General features: G+C 47.5%; 1 protein-coding gene across 1 annotated transcript; it reads right to left on the reverse strand.

Moving 5' to 3' along the window:
- Positions 1–895: 895 nt before the first annotated feature.
- On the reverse strand, positions 896–22,356 carry Gfra3 (GDNF family receptor alpha 3). The gene is made up of 8 exons (XM_038331575.1): positions 22,255–22,356; positions 14,651–14,938; positions 8,826–8,918; positions 6,078–6,390; positions 2,376–2,479; positions 2,084–2,218; positions 1,527–1,618; positions 896–1,322 (listed from the first exon to the last, which is right to left on the reverse strand). The coding sequence occupies exons 1-8, from the start codon at positions 22,334–22,336 to the stop codon at positions 1,233–1,235; spliced, it is 1,197 nt and encodes a 398-aa protein (XP_038187503.1). The 5' UTR covers positions 22,337–22,356; the 3' UTR covers positions 896–1,232.
- Between the last annotated feature and the right edge of the window lie 1,612 nt (positions 22,357–23,968).

The following is a 23,968-nucleotide window of genomic DNA, read 5'->3' on the forward strand; positions in this document are numbered from 1 at the left end:
CACTGTGTTTTTCTTGATTGTCTTCTCGGTATCTCTACTCTGGTATGAGAAAAGACTTGGAATAGTGTCTGAGCCGCGCTACCTCAGCCCCTCTTCCGTCTACCCCAGTATCTCACGGAGACAGAATTGACTAGCCGGCCTTGGAAAGAAAGAAAGAATGAATAAGCAAATACGCACAGCTCTATAAATACATTCTTTCAGCTACTCTGCTCGGAAAGGATGCTTCCTTACTCCAGTAGGACTAGATTCCCCGAGAGCAAGGATCAGCCTCTGTGTTCTTCTGGGCCTGTCATGATCTGGAGCAGGCTCATCAGACAAGGGTTCAATCAATGCTGCGGCTGACTGGAGGCCTCAGTGGTAGATTCTAGGCAGGTCCCAGAATCACCTAGAGCTGGGACGGAGACAATCTTTTATTCATCTTTTATTTTTATTTACTATTTTTCTTCCAACTCTGTGGCAAGGGAGGCTGAGAGCGCTGCCGGAAGGCTCACAGCAGTCAGCAGCCGGGAGGCTGTGTCTCCTCATCATCCTCTCAGTGCCCTTGTGACTGAGGCGTGCCACTAATCTTGTGTAAACTCACAGTTTAAGAAAATGGGAGAAGATCAAAGGTTTAGGTCAAAATGTTTAATCATGATCCAAGAGGCTGGGGGACTTGGGGACAGTTGTAGGAGTTAAGCAAGACCCAAAGGCCTCAGCTCTTGATGCCCAAATGTTCAGGATTGCAGGGCAGAGCAGTGAAGACAGCAGTCTCTCACTTCCATTCGGAGGGGATGAGGGGCCAGGAACACCAGCCTTCCTCACAACGGGAGTGTCTTTTTCAGCTGCTTCAGAACCCGCAGCCCTGCCTTCCTATAGAATGGAACAGGGAATGGCTGACTCATTAGACTCTGGGAAATCCTGGGAAAAAGGGATGGGGGTGGGGAAGCAAATCACCACCAGAATATATGGCCAAAACCGTGGTGACAAAGCCCTAAGGCAGGAGAGCCTGAGATAGAAGAAGGGGTCAGGGAGGTTTGAGAACTAGCCAGTCAGGATCTGAAGGTCATAGCCCCTAGCTTCTCCCAGGCCCTCATCTGGAGCAGACAGGACGTGCTAGGCAAGACGCCTACTTGGTCCAGGGTTACGGTGTTGCACACTGCATCCTCTTCCGGAGGCTGTCATTTTCTCACCCATAACAGGCTGCAATTCAGTCTGGGTGCGGTGGAAGCACGAAGGACCCTGGGGACGACCAGCTACCAGAGGGTCTGAAGTAGACTCAAGGTAAGCATGAAGACAGAAAGAACGGGCAGCCGGGGCTGTGGTCTTGGAGCAGGGTTATTGTCCTGTGGAAGAAATGGAATAGAGCCAGCCCAGAGGACACCTCCCTTCAACACCTAAGCCTGTCACATGACGTGTGCGTTAGAGGGCTATATTATTAGAGGTCTATATCATGGCGTCTCTCCCACCTTGTCCCTTTGTCTGACTGGTTTGCATTTTCTCCAACTAGTGTGGTAAAATCGTGAGGTATATGACAGAGGGAGTCCTACCCGCCATTGTATCACAGAAACGGTAGGGTCGTCCACCCGGTCCTGGGCAAAGAGTCGTCTGTGGAAGCTCATCTTAGCTGCAATGGCCTCCACTAAGTACAGGAGAAAAAGTAGATTGGAGCAAGGTGCCAGGAAGTTCCTCAGACTCTCAAGGCAAGAAAGGGAATGCCGGGGGCCCCTGGGGTACAGTGGGCAGGTGGGTAGGAAGTAGAATTCTGACTTGTTCATCTTGGGGCCTAGACAAGTTGAACAGGCCGCATGGAGCTCACTCTGGGAGTGGGAGGAGTGGGAGAAGGAAGAAAGCTTCAGGTTGGAGAGATGAAGGGCAGAGCCCAGAAGAGGATGCTCTGACTAGAGAGATGGACAGGACCCACGTGGACCACATAACTGACCCCCCTCTCTCCCTCTCTCCCTCCCTCCCTCCCTCCCTCCCTCCCTCCCTCCCTCCTCCCTCTCTCTCTCTCTCTCTCTCTCTCTCTCTCTCTCTCTCTCTCTCTCTCTCTCTCTCTCTCTCTCTCCCAACAGTCACTGGCTGGCGGTAGGAGGGGCATACGCACTGAGGCAGGGGTTCTGGGAGAAGGACCTTTCCAGCTGCTCACACTCTTCCTGCAGGTTGCCACTTCCTCGGCAGGTGCAGCTTAGGGCAACACTAGCATTGACCTTGCTGATGAAGTTTGGGGTCATGGCAGTCCCTGTTGGGCGAAGAGAGGAAGGGATAAACTCCAACTCCAGCCTCCATCTTCTTCCGCCTGTCCCAGGACCTCAGCGCCATTCTGGGCGCTGTCTCCAGTGTATTCACACCTCGGAGCTGGCTACTCTATTGATTCCCTACGTATGCCTCAGCCTCACCAATCAACCCCATGTAAGCCCGCAGACATCGGGATTGCTCCGTGGCACAAGTCCCGAGGACGTCCATAGGATGGCAATGGGTCTGGAAATCCAGCAGGCGCGATCTGAAAGAAAGGAACCCAGGACCCCCTCTGAGGACCCGGACTTCACCCTCGCTGTCCTCAGCTGGCCACGCCTGTCTTCATGCCAGCTCCTCTTCTCCTTCAGCCATACATGCACCACAATCCAGTCACCACGCCGAGGCCCCACAGCCCATCACTGTGAACGTGAGCTCCACAGTCCCTGGTTACAGGATCTTTGATGTTTTCTTGACTGTCAGTCAGAGAGGACAACAGCTGAAGCAGCCTGACTTTCAGGAGACGAACAGGAGGATGCATTCAGCATAGTGCCCGGCGCACATCCCGTGCTTAACCAACGCCAGACACTCTGATTATTAGCATTCACCCTACATTAGGGAAGATGGCCGTCTTAGTTTCTCTCTGTGTTGCTGAGGTAAAATTTGGGGTTTTATTTTAGTTTACAGTTCCAGGTCACAGTTCAACTGAGCAGGGAAGCCACGGCAATGGGGACTTGAAGTGGCCACTCATGTCCACAGTGCAGAGGAGGGAGAAAATGCATGCACGCTGGTATTTAGCTCACTTTCTCCTTTTTTATACAGCTCAGGACCCCAAGCGCTGAGAACAGCGTCACTCACAATGGTGGGTCCGATCACATCAATTACTGTGATTAAATGCAATCCCCAGGGCTGGAGATATGGCTCAGCAGTCAAGAGCATTGGCTGCTTTTCTCGAGGACAGGGGTTCGATTCTTTTTGTTTTGGGGTGTTTTGTTTGTTTTGTTTTTTGAGGCTTGTCCAGGAACTAGCTCTTGTAGACCAGGCTGGCCTCGAACTCACAAAGATCCACCTGCCTCTGCCTCCCGACTGCTGGGATTAAAAGCGTGAGCCACCACCGCCCAGTTAGGGGTTCGATTCTTAACACCCACATGGTGGCTCACAACTATCTGTAACTCCTGTCTAAGAGTATCAGATGCCCTTTTCTGGCTCGCAGGGTACCTGATATGTACATGGAACACATACATGCATGCAGATAGACAAAACACATATAAAATCAAAATAAGAAAACCTTAAAGAACAAAACCACCTGGCATATCAGTCATTTTTAGGTGCTAAAATTGAGTTTGTCCTGTATCTTTCTTCAGTTTGTGTTACATTTTGCTTCATGCTAGGTTAATTGTTTACTTCTCTACTACTTCTACACAACTAGGAACTTCTTAAAGGCCAGTATATTACTCATTTTAAAATGTGTGAGGGGGCTGGAGAGATAGCTCAGCAGTTAGGAGCACTGGCTGCTCTTCCAGAGGTCCTGAGTTCAATTCCCAGCAACCACATGGTGGCTCATAACCATCTGTAATGAAAGTTGGTGTCCTCTTCTGGCCTGCAGGCATACATACAGGCAGAACACTGTGTACATAATAAATAAACCTTAAAAAAATAAATAAAATGTGTGAGATGACAGTAATGTTTACTAGAATGATAATCGTCAGGAACACAGAATGGTTAGAGACTAAGTCCTATTCCTGCCCTCCAAAGCCAAGTTAGAAATCTGACTTTTGGCTATCATGTTAGTGTACACCTTTCCCAGGAGGCAGAGGCAGGTAAATCTCTGAGAGTTTGAGACTAGCTTGGTCCACCTAGGAAGTCCCCGACCAACCAAGCCTACATAGAAAGATCCTATCTCAACAAGAAGAAAAGAATAAGAAAAGAAGCCAGACTCTCTCCCTATAGGCCTTGAGCATACTATTCTGCTTCTTTCCACTACGGCTTGCTCATTTTTTGTATACTGAGGATGATACAAAAGAGTCACAGCAACCAGTTTATAGGCTTCCTGCCACTTAAACAAGAAGATACTAAGTATTTAAAGCAGCATCAAGTCCATAAGAAGCAGCTGGAAATGTCAGTGTTATTATTGAGAGCTCTAAGTATAAGCTTTAAAAAAATCATTTATATATATGAAGTTTGCCTCATGTATGTATGTGCAGCATGTGTGTGCCTGGTGCCCATGGAGGCTAGAATGTGGAGTTGGATGCCCCTGGAACTGGAGTTACAGGCTATTGTGAGCCATCGTGTGGGAACTGGATTCAGGTCCCCTGCAACAGCTGCAAGTGAAGCTTCTCTTTACAGCTGAGACTGATCTAGCAGCTAAGCATGGACCTGAGTTTACATGTTTGAACCTTCTTACCCATGCCCACCCTGCCTCCACAGGAGATCACTCGTGGTGAGCAGTGTATAGTGTAGGAAAGACTTCAAGACACAGATGTGCCTGTTTTATTGCCTGGATAGAAAAATGTCTGGCAGGCAGGAAATGCTCTCTAGAATAGTGACAGAATATTGAGCGATGTTTTAACTTTTTAAAAATTTTGTATTAGCATATATTAATTATGTGTAATAATGGGTTTTGTAAAGACATTCTCATTACACTTTTAATTTTCGTCTTTTGAAACCGTCTTACTGTATTTTTCACGATGGTCTTAAAATCCTGGATTCAAGCATCCTCCTGCCTCAGGCTTCTAAGGCTCTATCGAGTTTCCTGTAAAAGCTAGGATAGCACTACAGATCTCATGGGATTCTGATCAAAGTTAACCTGCTCGTAGTGCCCAGCCTTGTGGGGAGGAGCAAGTGCTCGGTGAATGCTAGTGCTCGTTAAGAACTTGATTTTGATTTACTTTTTATTTTTGTTTTTCTAAGACAAGGTCTTCCATAGCCCATGCTGGCCTCAAGTTCAGGATGAATCTGAGAATGCTCTTCCATCTCTGCTCTTTCTCCCTTGGCCTTCAAGTGCTGAGAATTCAAATGTGAGCCACTAGCCTGGCTTGGGATTTTATTTCTTTAATTTTTAATTAGAAATACTTTCCTTATTTACATGAGGAATGGTCAGGGAGCCACAGTATGTGTATGGGGAGCACTCCACACCTTCCACTAACACGTTGGGACAGTCTCTCTTAGTTTTGCAGCTGCCTCCTTCCTGGTCCAGAGGCTTGGAGGCCCCTCCTACCTCTTCCTCTGGGCTGTAGGAATACCTGGACTGCAGGTGCTAACCAGACATCCCAGGGCCTCCCAGCACTCCAAAGGTGGAGGCAGGCAGATCTCTGAGCTCAAAGGACAGCCTGGTCTACCTAGTGAGTTCCAGGACCTGTAGAGAGATCCTGTCTCACAATAACAGCAACAACAAATAAACAAATAAGTAAATAAATGTGGGGGGTTGTTTGTTTGTTTTGTTTTTTATTTTGTTTGTTTTTGTTTTTTTAGGCAGGGTCTCACTTTGCGACCCTGGTTGGTCTGGAACTCAGTAAGTTGACCAGCCATTTAGGGAACAGAGGAAGGAAGATCAAAAGAATTCAGGGCTATATGAAATCTTGTCTCAAAAAACAAAATAGCCATGGGCAGAAGTGGTGAGGTGACTTTATAACTCCCTGCATTCAGAAAATCCAGGGGAAAGCTTAGGCTACATAATGTAGTGACAATCCTGAGCTACAGGAAGGAAGAAGGAAGAGTGGGAGGGAGAGTTTCACAAAATCTCCAAGGTAAAACAGTAAGTGGGCTCCCGGTGTCTGGGGAATCAGACACGGCTTCCGCAGGATAGCCAGACCCAGAGAGAGAGGTGTGCCACATCCCTGCCCATCCTGCCCACCCTCACAGGGCACCTGCACAGAGGGTCCGCACGGCAGAAGCTCCTAAGATCCAGGCAATTGGGGACCACAGAGGGGAGGGCGCAGCTGGGGGCGATGGTGTTCCGCCGGCGCTCGCCACAGCTCACATCTTCAGGCCTGCATGGACACAGCAGCAGGCCCTGGGCATGGGGCTCTGCCGCCTTCTCAAAGAAGGCCCGCAGCTGTGCAAGGCAGAGGTGGCGCTGGCAGCGGAACCCTGAGCACGCCTCCGCGTAGGCCTTGCGCAGACGGTCACATTTGTCGTTAAGAGTACAGATCATAGCAAATTTGAGGCAGAGGTCCCAGTCTGTGGGGAGAGTAGCACCAAGTCACCAAGGCAAAGTCTCACTAGGAAGTTCAGCAAACGCCTGAGGTGACAGGTTGTTGAGGTGGCAGAAAGGAAGGATTGTCCTGAACTAATCCACTCCTAACACTTCTCTCACATCTCTCATTCCCTGCCCTCATCTGGTCTGGTAAAATCACCCTAGCCGTCATCATCGTCATCACCACTATGGTCATCAACACCGACATCCACACACATCTAACACCCACGCACTTATCCAGCATATGAGCAGGAGACAGCTCAGTAAACAAATGGGGCTCCTTGACCCCTGCAGTGAGGCCTGGTGGTGGGGATCACCAATCAGAAGCTCTGCAACACCCCAGAGAACTTCCCAGCTGTTGAGACGATGCGACCAAATTCTGCTTAGGTTTGAATGGAGGCTTTTCTACTCTGTTCAGGGTTGTGTCAGTTTTCTTGGAGGGGATATTTTTTTCTTTTCTTTTTAAAAATTGTGTGTGTGTGTGTGTGTGTTGCTAGGGAGCATGCTTGGAAGCTGGAGGACAGCTTGAGGGAGCTGGTTCTCTTCCGACACCACATGGGTCCCAGGTGGCCAGGCTTGGCAGCAAGAGCCCTCACTCATTGAGCCATCTCAGCGGTCCTGTTTTTAAGACAGGGACTCACAGTAGCCCAGACTGACATTGAGCTCACTGTCTAGCAAGGATGCCCTTGAACTTCTGATCCTCCTCTTACTCTACCTCCCAAGGGCTGAGGTTACAGCTATGAGCTACCACGTCCATCTTTCGTTTATTCTATTCAGTGCTATGTTACCTGCCCATCCTTCATTCACCGATTCACATATAAAAATCCTCCCATATCCTGAAACTTTGAAAACTAGAATTATATATATATATATATATATATACACACACACACACACACACACACACACACACACACACATATATATATCATAACAACACTGTGTGTGTGTGGTATTGTTGCTTCATGAACCAGGGTTTCTCTGTGCAGCCTTGGCTATTCTGGAACTCACTCTGGAAACCAGGCTAGTGTTGGTCCACCTGCCTCTGCCTCCTGAGCTGGGATTAAAGGTGAGCGCCACCACCGCCCGGTTAGAATGATATTGTAATGTATGGAGTTGTGGAGTTAAACTTCATTACATGCTGTCTACACACCAGTGAGCTACAGTCCCACACCCCTATGATATTTCTAGTAACAGAATATTCCAACAAACAGCCCAGAGTATTCCAGCAGGCTGTGATTTTTCACAGGTTGTTTACTGATTCCTCCTAATGGGTCCATTATGTAGAAATCTGTGTTTTCTCCTCAAAACTCCAGTTCTAAGATATATATAATTGACTATAATATAAAACTCAATAAAAATTCTAATTCTTAAGCTGGATCTGATAGCACATGTCTATAATTCTAGCACTCAGGAGGTAGAGGCAGGTGAATTTCTGGGAGCTTGAGGCCAGTCTGATTTGTATAGTGAGTTCCAGGCCAGCCAGGACTACATAGTGAGATCTTGCCTCAAAACAAAAACAAAGCAAACATATATATATATATATATATATATATATATATATATATATATATATTCTTCCAGGCATGGCAGCGTACTCATATAATTCTAGTACTTGGAAGCAGAAGAATAAATAACAAGACTTCAAGGCCTGTCTGGGCTACGTAGTAAGACCCTATCCCCCAAACAAGAAAAATCCTAACTTTTATTTGTATCTTAAAACCTACTTCCTGAATGTATTCTTTTTTGTTGTTTTGTTTGTTTGTTTGTTTGTTTGTTTTGTTTTGTTTTTTAGCTAGGTAGCCCAGGCTGGCCCCGAAGTCACTCTGTAGCTGAGAATGACCTTGAACTCCTGACCATCTGTCCGTCCTCTACTTCTCAAGAGCTTGAATTAAGGCTGTACTACCCACCCGCCTGTGCATTTCTATCTTCTTTTTCAATCAGTTCCAGTCTCACAGGACTGGAGGGAAAACGTGCACTCCAGCCCTCACAGGACTGATAGCTCCCACCCTGAGTGACCCCTGTGGGGAATGAGATGCTTGCTACTTTCTCCTGACCAACTTCTCACCCACGCCATTAGAACAGTTGATAACAGGCAATTTCCTAGTCCTTAGGGACTTCTGAAAAAACTATTTTCCTGGCCACCTTAAATGTGGGTAAATACTCCATTTCAGCGTGCTTTCTGCCGCGCTGCTCCCACACACCCTTCCTGAGGGCCAGTGGCCCTAATGGGCTCTGGAGGTTTCCCTAGTAACAGTGGCTTTTTAACGACTCCTGGGAACACAGCTCCGACTTCCATCCTGTCGCAGCAGGCAGAAACTCTTCCCCAAAGCACCCCAGTTTATGCTCCCCTCAGCCACCTTCCCTCAGAGCCCAAGCCCAGCCTCCCTTTCCACATCCTAGGGCTTATCCTCCACACCTGGTTTGAGCATGCTCAGCTTGCTGGGATTCATTTTCCAGGGCTTGCTAGTCACTGTGTCTTCATAGGGGGAGACATCCAACTCGTAGTCACCTAGAGAGAATGGAGAGTATGTAAATGCCAAAGACAAGGACTTGTAAAGGGGAGTGGGAGGGCTGAAGTTGCCGGGCCAGGTGGCAAGGCTCTGTACAGCAAAAGACAAGACAAGGTCTTGTACCTAGGGAGCTATGGCTGCACAGAGACGAGAATAATTCAGAGCCATGAAGGCACAGGTTAGGCCCAATGAATAAATATATGAAAATAATTAAGAGCTGTCACTTGTTAAACACATTGGATCCCAGGCACGTGCCCGTGCACACGCACACACACAGACACACACAGACACACACACACACAGACACACACACACACAGACACACACACACACAGCTCATTTCATCCTTCTGGAAGTCTGAGTAAGAAGAAATTGAGGATGAGAGGGTAAGTGACTTGTTTAGATTCACACGAGCTTAATAAGAAGGGGACCTGGGCGAGGCGTGGCAATGTACGCAGTGCTCTGGGACAAGGCAAGCAGCTCTCTATGAATTAGAGGCCAGCCTGGTGTGTATACATTCATACATTTATATACATAGCAAGTTTCATGCCAGCCAGAGCTACATAGTGAGACCTTGTCTCAAATAAAGGGGCGGGGTGAGGTGGGATATAAAATCTAGAATCTAGAACATTGGTTCTAGAGTTTCTGCTCCTATGAATAGACCTCCCCTGTGGCTACACAATTAAGCAAGGAGATGTTTTCTTGCTTTCCCTTGCTATTAGGGAAGGGACGGAAACAGGTTGTGTTCTAGGCTTGACTGCTGACTATAGAGACACATGTTACAGCATAGAAATGGAAGTGAGGCCTGGTCCTGAGATGGACCAAACTGAGAAAACCAGAGGAAGAAAAGACACAGTGGCTTCACAACCAGCACATCTCTCTCCCCATCCTCCTGTGGGGCTACGGACTCTGAAGGGCACTTGCTAGGTTATGAGCATGGTGGGTGCTCAATAAATGCCAGTTCATAAGTGTTGGGGGCTGGGATGCAACTCAGTGTTAGAGTGCTCGCCTGGCATGTACAAAACCCTGGGTTCAACCCCAGTGCCTACAAGAGATTGGGCATAGAGGCTCCTATGTAATACCATCATTCAGGAAGGGGGAGTGGGCAGATCAAGAGTTCATGGTCATCCTTGGCTGGTTAGAAGCCAGCCTGGGTTCACAAGACCCTGTCTCTAGACCTTCCTTTTGGAAGAACGAGGTGAGCTGGCTGGTGTCACCCAACAGGCCTTTGTAAAAGCATCTTGAAGACTGCAGGAGCATGGCTGTGAGAAAAGCCGAGAAGACAGGCTTTAAGAAAGGAAGACCTGGGACCTCCTGAAGAGAAGCAGGAAGTGGGAGAGTCCCGGAAGATGTCTCTGGGGAAGAGAAACGGTTAGGATGAGGAGCAGAAAGCAGGAAGTGGGGCTTCCATGTCCCCTGTGAGAGGAACACACACAGTCAGCCCACTGGTGTCAGGCTTGGCCATGTGGCTCACTTCAGCCTGTGGAGTTTAGGCTGTACTGATGTCAGTTGTATCTGAGCAGAAGCTTTAGACCCATTGCATGGTTCTGCTGCTCCTCCTTTCTCTACCAGCCTGGGTTGTTCCATGAGGACGAAAGGCAGAGCAAAGTCAACTGATGGAAGCTGGCGTCAAGTGTAAAACATGAACAAGAAAGACATTTCTTTTTTAAAGCAGAGGTCTGAGCCAGGTGGTGGTGGCACACACACCTTCAATCTCAGCACTTGGGAGACAGAGGCAGGAGGATCTCTATGAGTTTGAGGCCAGCCTGGTCTACAAGAGCTAGTTCCAGAAGAGTTAGGGCTGTTACACAGAGAAATCTTGTCTTGAGACACCCCCAATAAATAAATAAATAAATAAATAAATAAATAAATAAATAAATAAGTAAGTAAGTAAGTAAGTAAGTAAGTAAATAAATAAATAAATGAATAGATAAATAAATAAATAAAGCAGTGGTCTGGGAGAGGGCTTGTTATAACTGCAGTTTAACCTAGCAAAAGTTTTCATTTTCACCGGGCGGTGGTGGCGCGCGCCTTTAATCCCAGCACTCGGGAGGCAGAGGCAGGCGGATCTCTGTGAGTTCGAGACCAGCCTGGTCTACAAGAGCTAGTTCCAGGACAGGCTCCAAAGCTACAGAGAAACCCTGTCTCGAAAAAACCAAAAAAAAAAAGTTTTCATTTTCAAGACAGCAGAGAGGCAGGTGGATCTCTGAGTTCGAGGTTAGCCTGGTCTACAAAATGACCAAAGCTACACAAGGAAACTATCTCAAAAAAGCAAAAAACAGGGCTGGAGAGATGGCCTAGTGGTTAAGAGTATTGACTGCTCTTCCAGAAGACTTGGGTTCAGTTCCTAGAAACCACATGGTAGCTAAACTGTTTGTAACTCCAGTTCCAGGGGATCCAAGATCCATGACAAAACACCAATGTATATAAAATAAGAATAAATAAAAAAAAAGAAAAAAGAGATCAGGAATTTTAGGATTACAGGATTAAGAGAAGCAACTTTCTCTCCTATTTGGACATAGAAGATAAGGCTGGAAAGGTTCTGAGTTACGAAGTTGATCAGAACTCAACGGGAAGGAAAGCAAAGCAAACACATGGGTACCCTGGCAGTCGCTGGGATCTCTCGATTGATGAGGGGGTAAGGAATAAATCCTGCCAGTTGGACAAATACACTCCGGAGGAAAAACAAGGGCAAGGGACTTTTAATTAGGGCTACAAGGAAGTACATGTCTTTGTGGGAAAGGCTACTGGGCTCATGAGATGACAGAAATCAAAGATATAAAAAGCAATTATGCGTTGTACAGCCAAGAGCTACCAGCCCATATTAAAAGATTATGAGACTTAAAATCCCCGACCTCCGTCAGGCAGGAAGCAGGCTGAGAATACTGTTTCATCCCCAAGGAGGCTCAGTCTCCTACGCCCATTTCAAACACAGCCAAAGAGAGTAATAGAAAAGCAAGAAGCTGGCGGAGGGCTGGGCCAAGAGTCCTAAAGAACAAGGGACAGTTCACTGCACCCCTAAAGCAAAGGGAACACCCCTCCTCCTAGGGAAGACGGTCTTTGGACATCCTCTGTGAGCCAGTGTGCCCTATGCCTCCCAGCCTCCCCTTTCTGAGCGCTGTGTCTGGATTCCGTTCCTTACCGTGCACTGAGACTACGGAAGGCAGATGACTTGTCTGCGATTTATGGGTTTCTAGATCAAGAGGAGCCAGATCCAGACCCAGCAGAGAAAATTCCATGAGCCAGGACATAGGCCTGTGTTCTCTACTCTCAAACGTTGAGGGCACACCACGTCTGAGGCCATTCTGTGCTTCAGAGTAAGACCAATGGGCAAAAACCTAAAAGTGTCCAAGTGCCAGAAGAGGGTGTCAGATCCCCTGGACTGGGGCCACAGACAGTCATGAGCCGCCTCCTGGGTGCTAGGAATTGAACCCTGGGTCCTCTGGAAGAGCAGCCAGTGCTCTTAACCTCGGGAACAATTCGGCAGCCCCCTCCTCACACTGCCCCCTACTTTGTCTGTTTGTTTGATTGTTTTAGGGATGAGGCCTCTGACTGGTCTGGGACTCACTGAGCAGGCTCAGCTGTCTGGCCTACACCCCAGGGATCTGCCTGTCTGCTTCCCCAGCCCTGGGATTACAAATGTCACATGCCCATTTGCTTTCTTTTAATGTGTGTTCTGAGCTCATATTTAGGTCTTTTATGTTTGCAAGGCTGACTGAGTTACCTCCCCAGCCCCCTTTGATCTTTTATTTATTTGTTTGTTTTGGGGTTTTGTTTTGTTTTGTTGTTTGAGACAGGGTCTCACTAGCCTAGGCTATTCTTGAATTTTGGGGATCCTCATACCTCAGTCCCTTGAGTGCTGGGATTACAAGCCTCCATGCTCACCTATGGACCTCTTCTTCCTCTTCTTTGTTACCACAACATAGTCCCAGCACTTGGGAGGCAGAGGCAGGTAGATATCTGAGTTTGAGGCCAGCCTGGTCTACAGAGCAAGTTCCGGGACAGTCAGGGCTACACAGAGAAATCTGTCTCAAAAAACCCCAAATTAGTTAGTTAGTTAATTACAAAGATGACTGTTAAATTGGGAGTTTAAGCTCCAGCCCTTTGCATCTATCCTAGCCCCCTGACTCTGAGAGTTAGCACTCTGGACTCCAAATCCCAGCATCCCAGCAGGCCAAATCCTGACCCCTCCCGGCCGGGGGTCCTCAAGACCACTCCCACAGAATATTTAAGTGAACTCCCAAAAAGAGGAACACGTGGTCTCTTTTCCTTCTTCCTTGTGGTCGCGTTCACAGCCCTTCGGGGCCACCCAAGAGTGCAGAAACTCCCATTAAACCTGGATATTTCTTTCTTTTCTTTTCTTTTTTTTTTTTTTTTTTGGTTTTTCGAGACAGGGTTTCCCTGTAGTTTCTAGAGCCTGTCCTGGAACTAGCTCTTGTAGACCAGGCTGGCCTCGAACACAGAGATCAGGCCTGCCTCTGCCTCCCGAGTGTTGGGATTAAAGGCGTGCGCCACCACTGCCCGGCTACCTGGATATTTCTTAATATGGTTTGTTTTGATTTGGCTTGATTGGGATTTTGCATCAATGGAGAGCTTGCGTTAGGAAAATATTCCTAACAATGACGACTAGTAAAGATGAGCCTATGGCAAGAGACAGGTGTAAACCTGCTTGGCTCTCTCTGTGCCTTCTCTCTTGCTGCCTCCTGATTAAGGAAAGCCTTTCTGTCACAAGCTACTCTTTCTGAATCAGCAGGCCCTGTGGTGTTCTGAACCTGTTCTGAGTTAAGATCCCTTTCTTTTCCTTATTTTCTCTCAACATCCTGTTTCAGGAACTCCTCAGGCTGGGATCTTCCAGCTTAGAGCTTTGTGAAGAGGGGGATACAGGGAAGAAAAGTGGACGTAAGGGGCCAGCAAGATGGCTCAGCAGTTAAAGGGCTTGCCACCAAGTCTGACAACCCGAGTTTGATTCCCAGAAGAGAAGCTACCCCAGAACTCACGTGCACCCTGACACACGTACGAACATAGATCTGCACACATGAATAATTTTTGTTTGTTTGTTTGTTTGTTGAAGCAGGGTTTCCTTGTATAGCCCTGACTGTTCTGGAGCAAACTCTGTGGACCCGGCAGACTTTAAACTCAAGACTCACCCACCTGCCTCTGCTTCCCCAACTTCTGTGACCAAAGGCGTGAGCCACCAGTCCCAGGCTACTCGTCCACTTTTTAATGTACTATGTGGTGCTAATAAAACATGCTGAAAAATATTTTTAAGAGAAAGGGGGAGGCCACAACCCCAGAGAACCATAAGTAACAAAGAGGACCCTTAAGAGAGCACACCATGGATCCACCTAAGAAGGAGGAAAAAAAGACGGATCTCCTGAGTAAATTGGGAGCATGAGGAAGGGGGTGGGGAGAGTGGAAGGGGAGAGGGGAGGAGGAAAGGGGAGTGGGAAAAAATGTATAGCACATTCCAATCCAAACAATTAAAATGAGAAGGTTAAATTAAAAAAAAAGAAAAAGAAAAAAGAAATGTAGGAATAGGTAGAGGGGAGGGCAAAGTTTTAAGGACCCAAGAAGATAATGCCAGATTTTCCCTGCATCTCTTCCGGATGCCACTCGCAGAGCTTCATTTGTCCCCACCAAATCAGTCAGTCACACAGCCTGTCTCACACCACTGAGAAATGACTTCCCCAAATCCACCTACAGCTTAGTCCACTCTAGGAGAGTGTCTTACCAAGGCTTCGGGCAGGGTGAACCGTCCAGTATATTTTCAAACAGGTAGCTTGGTGCTTCATGCGCCATCGGCACGTGCAGCCTATCAGAGAGCTGTTCCTAAGCTGTTGCATCGCCTGGAGGCAGTCCGCAGACGTGGAAGACTCCACTAGGGCCAGTGCGGTACCTGCACTAGAGGTGCAGGACTCCAGCTGATGGAAGGCAGCCTTGCAAGCAGGATCAGCCTGGCACTTCTTTCTGGCCAGGATACAGCTGTTCACAAACCTGCTCTCTGTGGGAGGGGAGTCTCCTGCAAAGACAGCAATCAAGTGAGGCCACCAAATCATGAGGTGAGGAAGGGCAGATTCCGATGATATCATGAGAAAAATCTTAGGGCATCACAAAGCCCTTTAAGAATAAGTGTGGAGGGTGCTGGAGAGATTGCTCAGAAGTTAAGAGCATTGGCTGCTATTCCAGGGGACCCAGGTTCAATTCCCAGCACCCATATGGCGGCTCACAACTGTCTGTAATTCCAGTTCCAGGGGATGCGGCACCCTCACACAGACATACATGTAGGCAAAACACCCATGCACAGAAAAAAATAGAAGAATAAGAAGGAGAGGAGAAGGAGAAGGAGGAGGAGGAGGAGGAGGAGGAGAAAAAGAAGAGGAGGAGGAGGGGGAGGAGGAGCAGAGGGTGCTGGAAAGATGACTTAGCAGTTAAGAACACTGGCTGCTCTTACAAAAGACCCTGGTTCAAGTTCCAACACCCATATGATGGCTTACAACTGTCCATAACTCCAGTTCGAGGGGATCTGTCATCCCCTTCTGACCTCTGTATGTATGGGGTGCACAGACATACATACAAGAAAAACACTGACATAAACAAATTAAAATTGTCTTGTGTGCGTGTATGTATGTGTGTGTGTGCACACGCATGCACATGAGTCATGCCAGTGGCACCTATCAGAGAGCTGTTTCTGAGTTGTGCTTCTTTAAAATATATTCACTTGATCCAGACAATGGTGGTGCACACCTTTAATCCCAAGACTCGGTAGGCAGAGGCAGGTGGATCTCTGTGAGTTCGAGGCCAGCCTGATCTACAGAGCAAGTTCCAGGACAGCCAGAGCTATACAGAAGAAACCCTATCTCAAAAACATACATATTTGTTTTTTTACATATGTTATAGGAATCCATTTGTTGGTTCCCTGCTGCTCAGTCCTGAAATAACCACACAGAAACTGTATTAATTAAATCACTGCTTGGCCCATTAGCTCTAGCTTCTTACTGGCTAATCTCTTACAGCTTTATTTAACCTATTTCTATTTGTTAGGAATATCCTTAAGACGAGCTTCTCTGCCAACACAAATAATTCCAATCAGACCAAATTAGACCGAATCAGTGCCCATATTTACTGCAGCACTCCTGGGTGGTCTGGGAAGCAAGGCACAGAGAGAGAGAGAGAGAGAGAGAGAGAGAGAGAGAGAGAGAGAGAGAGAGAGAGAGAGAGAGAGAGAGAGAGAGAGAGAGAGAGAGAGAGAAGATGGGGGGCACATAAAACCTGAGACCACGTGTTCTTTTTCTTGGCAGCTGTCTAAATAGCCTGTGGGAATGGTCCTGATCCTCCCTGGGGAGGGGTCAGCACTTGGCATACTTTTCCAGAGGTGGAGTCCAGAGCAAGGCAACTCCCAGGGGGAGGGGGCCTGAGATGGAGTTTTTTCGTTCACTGGCGCTCCATTGGCGCCCCAAGGATGAATGCCAGGGACTGGGGTTATACTTTCAATCGATCACTATTAATCTGTGTATCACCACATGTCTGTGGCTTACCAGGTAAAGTTCTGGCGTCTGTGTCCTGAGGGGCTACATGGCTTCTCCAGATTCTGCCTTCTTTCTTCCAGCATTCAGTTTAGTTTTCCCTGCTACCCATATTCTGCCCTGTACAGGCCTAAGACAGTTTCTTTATTAACTAATGGTATTCACAACATATAGAAGGCATTCTGGAGATGGTTCAGCTCTTAAGAGAGAATAATGTTTTTCCAGAGGACTTAAATTCAATTCCCAGCACCCACATGGGGCAGCTTATAACCGCCTGCAAGTTCAGTTCCAAGGTATTCAGCACCCTTTTCTGGCCTCCACTGGCACTTGCACTCACACAGAAAGAGATACACAAATACACACATACACAAAAATAATGAAATAAATCTTTTTTTAAAATAAAGAAAGAAAAGAAAAAGAAGGTGGCTAGAGAGTTGACTTAGAGATTAAGAGTACTGGCTGCTCCTGCAGAAGACACGTGCACAATTCCCAGGATCCACATGATGGCACACTCCTGTCTGTAACACCAATCCCAGGAAATCCTGCACCCTCTTCTCGCCTCAAGGACTGTGCACATATGTGGTACACAAATATATTCAGGCAAAACACACATGCATATAAAATAGAAGTTTTACTTGATAACATCATATGTGTAAGAAGCCACAAAGCTCTTGAATTTTCAAAAATATTTAAGGAAGGCATGAGATTTATATATTTGCTTGTGTGTGTATGTGTGTGTGTATGTGTGTGTGTGTATATATATATATATATATATATATATATATATGGTGTGGTTGTTTTATTAATGACTAAGGATGGTGAACAAAAATTGGAAAAGATTGCTGGACATGGTGAAACACACCTTTAATACCAGCACGCAGAAGGCAGAGGCAGGAGCATCTCTGTGAGTTTGAGGTCAACCTGATCTATATAGTGAGATCCAGGACAGTCAGGGCTACAAGAGAGAGAGAGACTCTTCTCAAAGAAAAAAGAAAGAAAGAAAGAAAAGAAAAGACCCAAGGAGGGGTGGTTTTAAACAAGTTGAGGAATTGTAGAAAGTTTAAAGAGACACTCATTACAAATAAACGTGAGTTAGTGGTTGACTGGAGGAAAGGTCACAGGCTTCAGTCTCATTGAGGTTACTGAACCAAATGAACACTTAACTGGACCAAATGCTGAGTCCTAACTCTTCCAAAGGGAAAGTTCTTCTTTCTGGTAGTTGACCGAGCCTGAGCCTGGTGGATTCGCAAACCGCTCAGGCCACAAAGAACTTGGAGGGACTTAAATTTAAATTTCAAGAGGAAAAAAAGTAGAAGCTGCCTTATGGATTGTGAAACTGGGGCTTAATTCAGGGCAAGATCATAAACTGACATAAGGCACAGATGTGTGCTTTAATTGACACATATGTTTTCTTTTCTTCTTGGCTGGAGTTGGGAAACTGGATCTAGCTCTTGTTGGCAAGAGGTCCCGAGTCCTTTTCCTTCTCTTCTTTAAATCTACGGTTCTGTGCTGATGCTTGGAGACTCAATGCCAGGCAAGTGCTACCACATATGCTTTTCCTTCTTTTGAAATGTTACTTATTTCTTTTAGAGACAGGGTCTTCCAGGCAGCCAGGACTGTTATTTCTTTTAGAGACAGGGTCTTCCGGGCAGCCAGGACTGGTTGCCACAGGCTATGTATCCAGCTGCTCTAGAACTCGCCGAGTGAATCAGGCTGACCTTGTCCAATAGACCTGCCATTCAATCCAGTTCACTAGCTAACGAGGAAGATGTTTAATGTTTTTCTCTGACCCTAACATGCAGCCACACGTAGGAGTGGTGGAGTTTCCCATTGGACAGATCAGTCAGACTGATGAGTGCTAAGATTATTACCTACTTTGACCTAAAAAAGAAAGCCTTTTAGAGATATAATTAGTGGCTATTTAAAAGCCAGACAAGCCGGGCGGTGGTGGCGCACGCCTTTAATCCCAGCACTTGGGAGGCAGAGGCAGGCGGATCTTTGTGAGTTCGAGACCAGCCTGGTCTACAAGAGCTAGTTCCAGGACAGGCTTCAAAGCTACAGGGAAACCCTGTCTCGAAAAACCAAAAAAAAAAAAAAAAAAAAAAAAAAAAAAGCCAGACAAGCCGGGCATGGTGGTGCACACCTTTAATCCCAGAACTCAGCAGGCAGAGGCAGGTGGATCTCTGTGAGTTTAAGGCCATCATAGTCTACATAGTGAGTTCTAGAACAGTCAGGGCTGTGTAGAGAGACCCTGCCTCAAAAAAACAAAAGCATGGTGCTCCACGGGCATAGTAGTCCGTGCTTTTCCCAGCACTCAGGCAGTAGAGACAGGGGATCTCTCTGAGTTCAAGGACAGCTATGGCTATCTAGTGAGACCCAGTCTCAAGAAAAGAAGCCAGATGCTTTCTCTCGGGAGAGTGGACACACTCAGGCTCCAAGACCTATACTCTTACATCCAGAGTTGAGTAATGGCAGTCCCATTCAAGCACACGGGTGCCTTTTCTAGCTGGTTCTAGTGGGGTTCATTAGAGAAAGACTAATTCTCAGCCTCTGCTTTCAGGGGACATGAGCCTCATCCGTTTCTCTCCAGTGTGGTTCCTTGCATGGACACCCATTTATGGACGAACGAGCTAAAAAAAAATAATGAGCACCAGAGGACGTAGCCGGTCCAGCCTAGCTCAAAGTTAGAACCTAGAACGCATGTTTTCTGTCTAGTTTAAGAATGATTTTTAGTCCATGATGCCACATCCCTGAGAGGGGAAGACCCCTTTATGTTTGGCTTGGGGTGAGTAGTAGTATTCTCTACTCAATTGTTAAAAACTCATAAGCGGCACTTGGGAGCACTTGGCAGCTACTGGACAACAATGGTGTGTGTGTGTGTGTGTGTGTGTGTGTGTGTGTGTGTGCTCTGTGTGTGTGTGTGTGTGCTATAGTGCTTAGGGATTAAACCATAGGGCCTTAGGAATGACGCAAGGCAAGTATACCCACACACCTAGGCCCTGGTAAGGCCACGTAAGCAGAAATTATTACAAGTGTTACTGCGGAATGGACCTGTCTGTCATCCCACTTCACCAATTAATGAGGAAGGTATTTAACGTTTACCTCTGATCCTGACCGGCAGAGATGTTGGGACTAGTGGAATTTCCTGGTGGGCAGCCAAGTCAGGCTGACGAGTTCTTATTGCCCAGATTTACCAACGGAGACAGGCTGGACAGACTAGTGCCTCCCTTTTTTCCTTTCTCTTCTGTTTCTTGTGTGTGTGTGTGTTATATTTGCATGTATGTATATGTGTCTGAGTGCACATAGATGAGTTTGTGTGTCAAGTTAGATGTCTTTCTTTATTGTTCTCTACTGTCTTTTCTTTTTTTGTTTTGTTTTACGAGACAGGGTTTCTCTGTAGCTTTGGAGCCTGTCCTGGAACTAGCTCTTGTAGACCAGGCTGGCCTTGAGCTCACAGAGATCCACCTGCCTCTGCCTCCCCAGTGCTGGGATTAAAGGCGTGCGCCACCACTGCCTGGCTACTTTCATTTTTTTTGAGACAGGTTTTCTCACCAAACCTGGAGCTCATCATTTTGGCTAGACTATCCGGCCAACAAACCCCAGGCTCCACCCCTCTAACCCCACCCCTACTGTTGGTGTTACAGATGAGAGCTTCCGACTTTTATGTAAGTACTAGAACTGGAAATCAGGTCCCCAGAATGCACGGCAGGCAGTTTGCCTGTTGAGCCATCTCCCCAGACACACACTGCTCCCCTTCCCCATGCTCGGCACCTTTTTGGAGACAGGGTATTGCGTGTATCTAGCCCAGGCTGGTTTCAAAGTCAAGGTCTCTCTTCTCATAGCACCATGACCACCACCTCTGTTGTGTGTGGTCTCTCACTCAGGAGTCTTTCAACTCAGGCTAGGTTGTTTTGTTTTTTTGTTTTTTTGTTTTTTTGAGACAGGGTTTCTCTGTGGTTTTGGGGCCTGTCCTGGAACTAGCTCTGTAGACCAGCCTGGTCTCGAACTCACAGAGATCCGCCTGCCTCTACCTCCCAAGTGCTGGGATTAAAGGCATGCGCCACCATTGCCTGGCAGGCTAGGTTGTTTTGTTGTTGTTATTGTTGTTGTTGTTGTAACTTTATTTTGCTTTCTCACTTAGGCTCTGGCAGGGGACCCAGAGTGTGACTCCCGAGTGCCTTTCTGCGTTCCCGAGGTCATTATCATTCTTTCCAGGGATTGTGGCTCTTAGGATTCTCTTCCTTGGATAGAAGGACATGGCTCTAATTCAGCCCTGAATTACATCATCCCACAGACTTTACTACGGTCAGTTACCCTCTGGAGAAGGCACTGTACTGGGCAGCTGGGGAAAGCTGTATGGCCAGATAGAGAGTTCTCAACACCAGCTTTGTGGGATTCCTAAGAGGGAGTGGGTATGTCTCTGGCTGCTGCCTGCTCTTGGGCCTCTTTTCCTCTTATTGGGTGGCCTTGTCCAGCTTTGATATGAGGGCTTTTCACTTGTCTTATCGTATCCTATTTTGTTGTTTGGTTGTTGTCTCTTGGATGCCCGCTCTTTTCTGAAGGGAAACAGAGTGGAGTAGATCTGGTGGAGAGAAAAGGTAGGTGGGGGCTAGGAGGAGTCTCGGAGGGAGAGGAAACTGCCATTGGGATGTATAATATGAGAGAAGAATCTATTTTCAATAAAAAAAACCTTAATCTCAGGATTTGGGAGGCAGAGGCAGGTGGATTTCTGTGAGTTTAAGGTCAGCCTGATATATATAGAGTTCCAGGTCAGCTAGGGCAACATATAGTGAGACCCTATCTAAGGAAAAACATAAACAAGCAAAAAAAATTCACAAGCAAGCAACCACCCACCACCACCAACCCTATATCCAGTGTGACTGGGGTTGTAGCTCAGTTGTGCGCTCTACCAGCATACTCAAAGCCTTTGGCTCTGTCCCCAGAACATCATAAAACAGGAGGGGGTGACACACATCTGGAACACCAGCACATGTGAGGTAGAAGCAGATTAGAAGTTCAACGTCATCTTCTTATACATAGCCAGGCCAAGACGGGGCCACTAAACAAGACTCTGTCTCAAAAATTAATTAATTGATTGATTTTTTTTTAAATTAAAAAGCAGCCTGCAGTGGTGGCACACACCTTTAACCCCAGCTCTTGGGAGGCAGAGGCAGGCAGATCTCTGTGAGTTTGAGAGCAGCCTGGTCTACAGCTGATTCCAGGAGAGCCAGGGCTACACAGAGAAACCCTATATCAAAAACAAAATAAATAAATAAAATTAAATAACTTAGTAACTAAAAAGCACATCCCAGTGTAGGAAGAGAGCAGGTTGTGGTAACAATCTCAACAGTACAACCAGGTAATGAGGTCAGCACATTCACAAGCCTATTCTATGACAAGTATACACAAATTCTTTAGTTTCTACTTCCTTTCTGTGGTATGGAAGGGTCGAAAGCCACTGAGAGCTAACGGCAACCTCTGATCAGATTCTCACCTCATGGAGATAATGACTTGGTACTGCCCTGGCTTCAAGTTGTCCCATGATTGATTTAGACGCACCTCAAAAGAGGGAAGAAGTAGAACCAGGGGCGAGGAGATGCTTAGGTGGCCAGGATTTGCTAGGGCTCCTTCTACACGAGTCCATACTCTTGTCTAGGCTTGGAAACCAGCCCCTTTCTGACACTCTGGACTTTCTACTCCAGTTCCCCAGACTCGAGAGACAGAAGAGCGAGCACCCCACCAATACTCTTAGCTCCACCTGTCCTACAGCCCTAGAGGATTCTGACTAAGTGAATGCACGGGCGACACTTACCTGCTCCTAGTGCCAGCCACAGCGAGAGCACCAATAGCAAGAGCACCAGTGGCGGCGGTCGTGGGCTCCGGGAGCGTCCCATGGCCGGGTGTAGACACTGGGTGTCCGCTCTCCAGGCGCTCTGCCTGCGCAGGGAGCTGCGTTCGCCTGCCTCCGTGCGCGGGACTCTGCTAGCAGGGCTCCCTCGGCCGGCACCTCCCACCGCCGCCTCCCGCCCCTCCTCCCGGCGCCACCACTCTCCCACTAGGGTCGTGGGCACCGCCCTCCAACTCTGAAGCGCGAGGGAGCTTCGGGTAGTTGTTTCTTCCGGACCCAGAGCGGGACAAGACCTTAGGGCCACTTGGATCTGCCAACCTACTGTCTGTCCGCTGCCAATTTCCCTGGCAAGATTGCTGCTGTTAAGTAATTGTCAAAAGACAAAGCAGTTTTTCTCTTTCAGAACCCTTCTCCCCATCCAGGAACAAATGAAATCTTGTAACAACACTGGAATCAATTAGGTGTGGGCTCGCTCTTGAAATCTCAGAGGTGGAAACAGGAGGATTGCTGTGAGTTGACTCGAGCCTAACCTACATAGTGAGTTCCAGACCTGTCTGAGCTACAGAGAGACACCATATCTCACACTCCCTTGATCCCAAAATTTGGGAGGCAGAGGCGGGGAGGGGGGAGGGGGAGGTGTCTCTGTTGAGTTCTAGGCCAGCCTGGTCTAGGCAGAGAAACCCTGTCTCAGAAACACAAAACGAAACAAAACAGAAAAACAAACAAAACCAAAGCTAAACCAAACCAAGAATCCTTGAACAAGGGTATCTTGAGTGTGTGTGTGTGTGTGTGTGTGTGTGTGTGTGTGTATAAATTTGTACATCTATTATCTCATTTGTCCTTAAGTATTTCCAGAGGTAAGGTTTTGTGATTATTAAAATCAAGATTCTAAAAAATGGTTCCCAGACTAGTGAAATGACAGAGGGGAGCATATCCAGGGCCAGACTCGGGAGCTTTGGTAAACCAGACATCTGCTCCAAAATCAAGCCCCTCGGACCTATGAGAGCACCCTAACCCCTAGTGCCCCAGTCCCTGCTAAACAGATCAAACACTGAGCAGAACTAAGATGCGGAACTGTGGATAGAGCGAGGCTCTGGGTTCAGCACTGGAGGGCAGGAGTACCAGTCTGGATTGGAGACCCTGCCCCCTACCACCCACGCCCCAACTCCTGCCTAGTCACTGAAGAGAGAGAGACTAGAGACACCACTCACGATCCCACTTCCAGGTGACGGGGTTTTGTGAGCAAGCTGCTGTACCAGGGTTAAACTAGCTAGGAGCTGCAGTGTCCAGAACACAGCACATCACCTGTGAGAGCAAGGACCACGGTCCTGCCTGGGCTTGGGTCCCACCCGTTTCCAGAGGAAAGACTGACTTGGGAAGATCAGAACTAAGCCAGGTCTAGGACAAGAGTAAAGGGTGACAGCAGAGGAGGGTTTTGTCTCCTAGGCCTCCAACTTGAGCACCCCTCCCCACCTTCCACAACCAACTGGCAGAGGGCCAAGAGGGAAGGCACTGTGAAGTACAATATAAACCTCTGAGATTTATTGGCCGCTCCGACTGAAAATGGCCATCCTGCTGTGGCCTCTGGGGGGCATTTGCAGATGTAATCAGCCCAGAAAGAGAGTCATTCCAGTCAGGGGTGTAAATCACGCTTCACAAAGCTAGAAGAGAGACACGT

The sequence above is a fragment of the Arvicola amphibius genome, chromosome 5 (genome assembly GCF_903992535.2).
Source record: "Arvicola amphibius chromosome 5, mArvAmp1.2, whole genome shotgun sequence".
Lineage (NCBI taxonomy): Eukaryota > Metazoa > Chordata > Mammalia > Rodentia > Cricetidae > Arvicola > Arvicola amphibius.

What these genes read in the sequence shown, in the direction of transcription:
- Gfra3 (XM_038331575.1), bottom strand. Translation starts at nt 22,336, where the DNA reads ATGGGACGCTCCCGGAGCCCACGACCGCCGCCACTGGTGCTCTTGCTA. An exon ending in GCTGAGCATGCTCAAACCAG is followed by an intron (nt 6,391 to 8,825) that starts GTGTGGAGGATA and finishes CTCTCCCCACAG; the next exon opens with ACTGGGACCTCTGCCTCAAA. An exon ending in CGTGCGGACCCTCTGTGCAG is followed by an intron (nt 2,480 to 6,077) that starts GTGCCCTGTGAG and finishes CCTTTCTTTCAG; the next exon opens with ATCGCGCCTGCTGGATTTCC.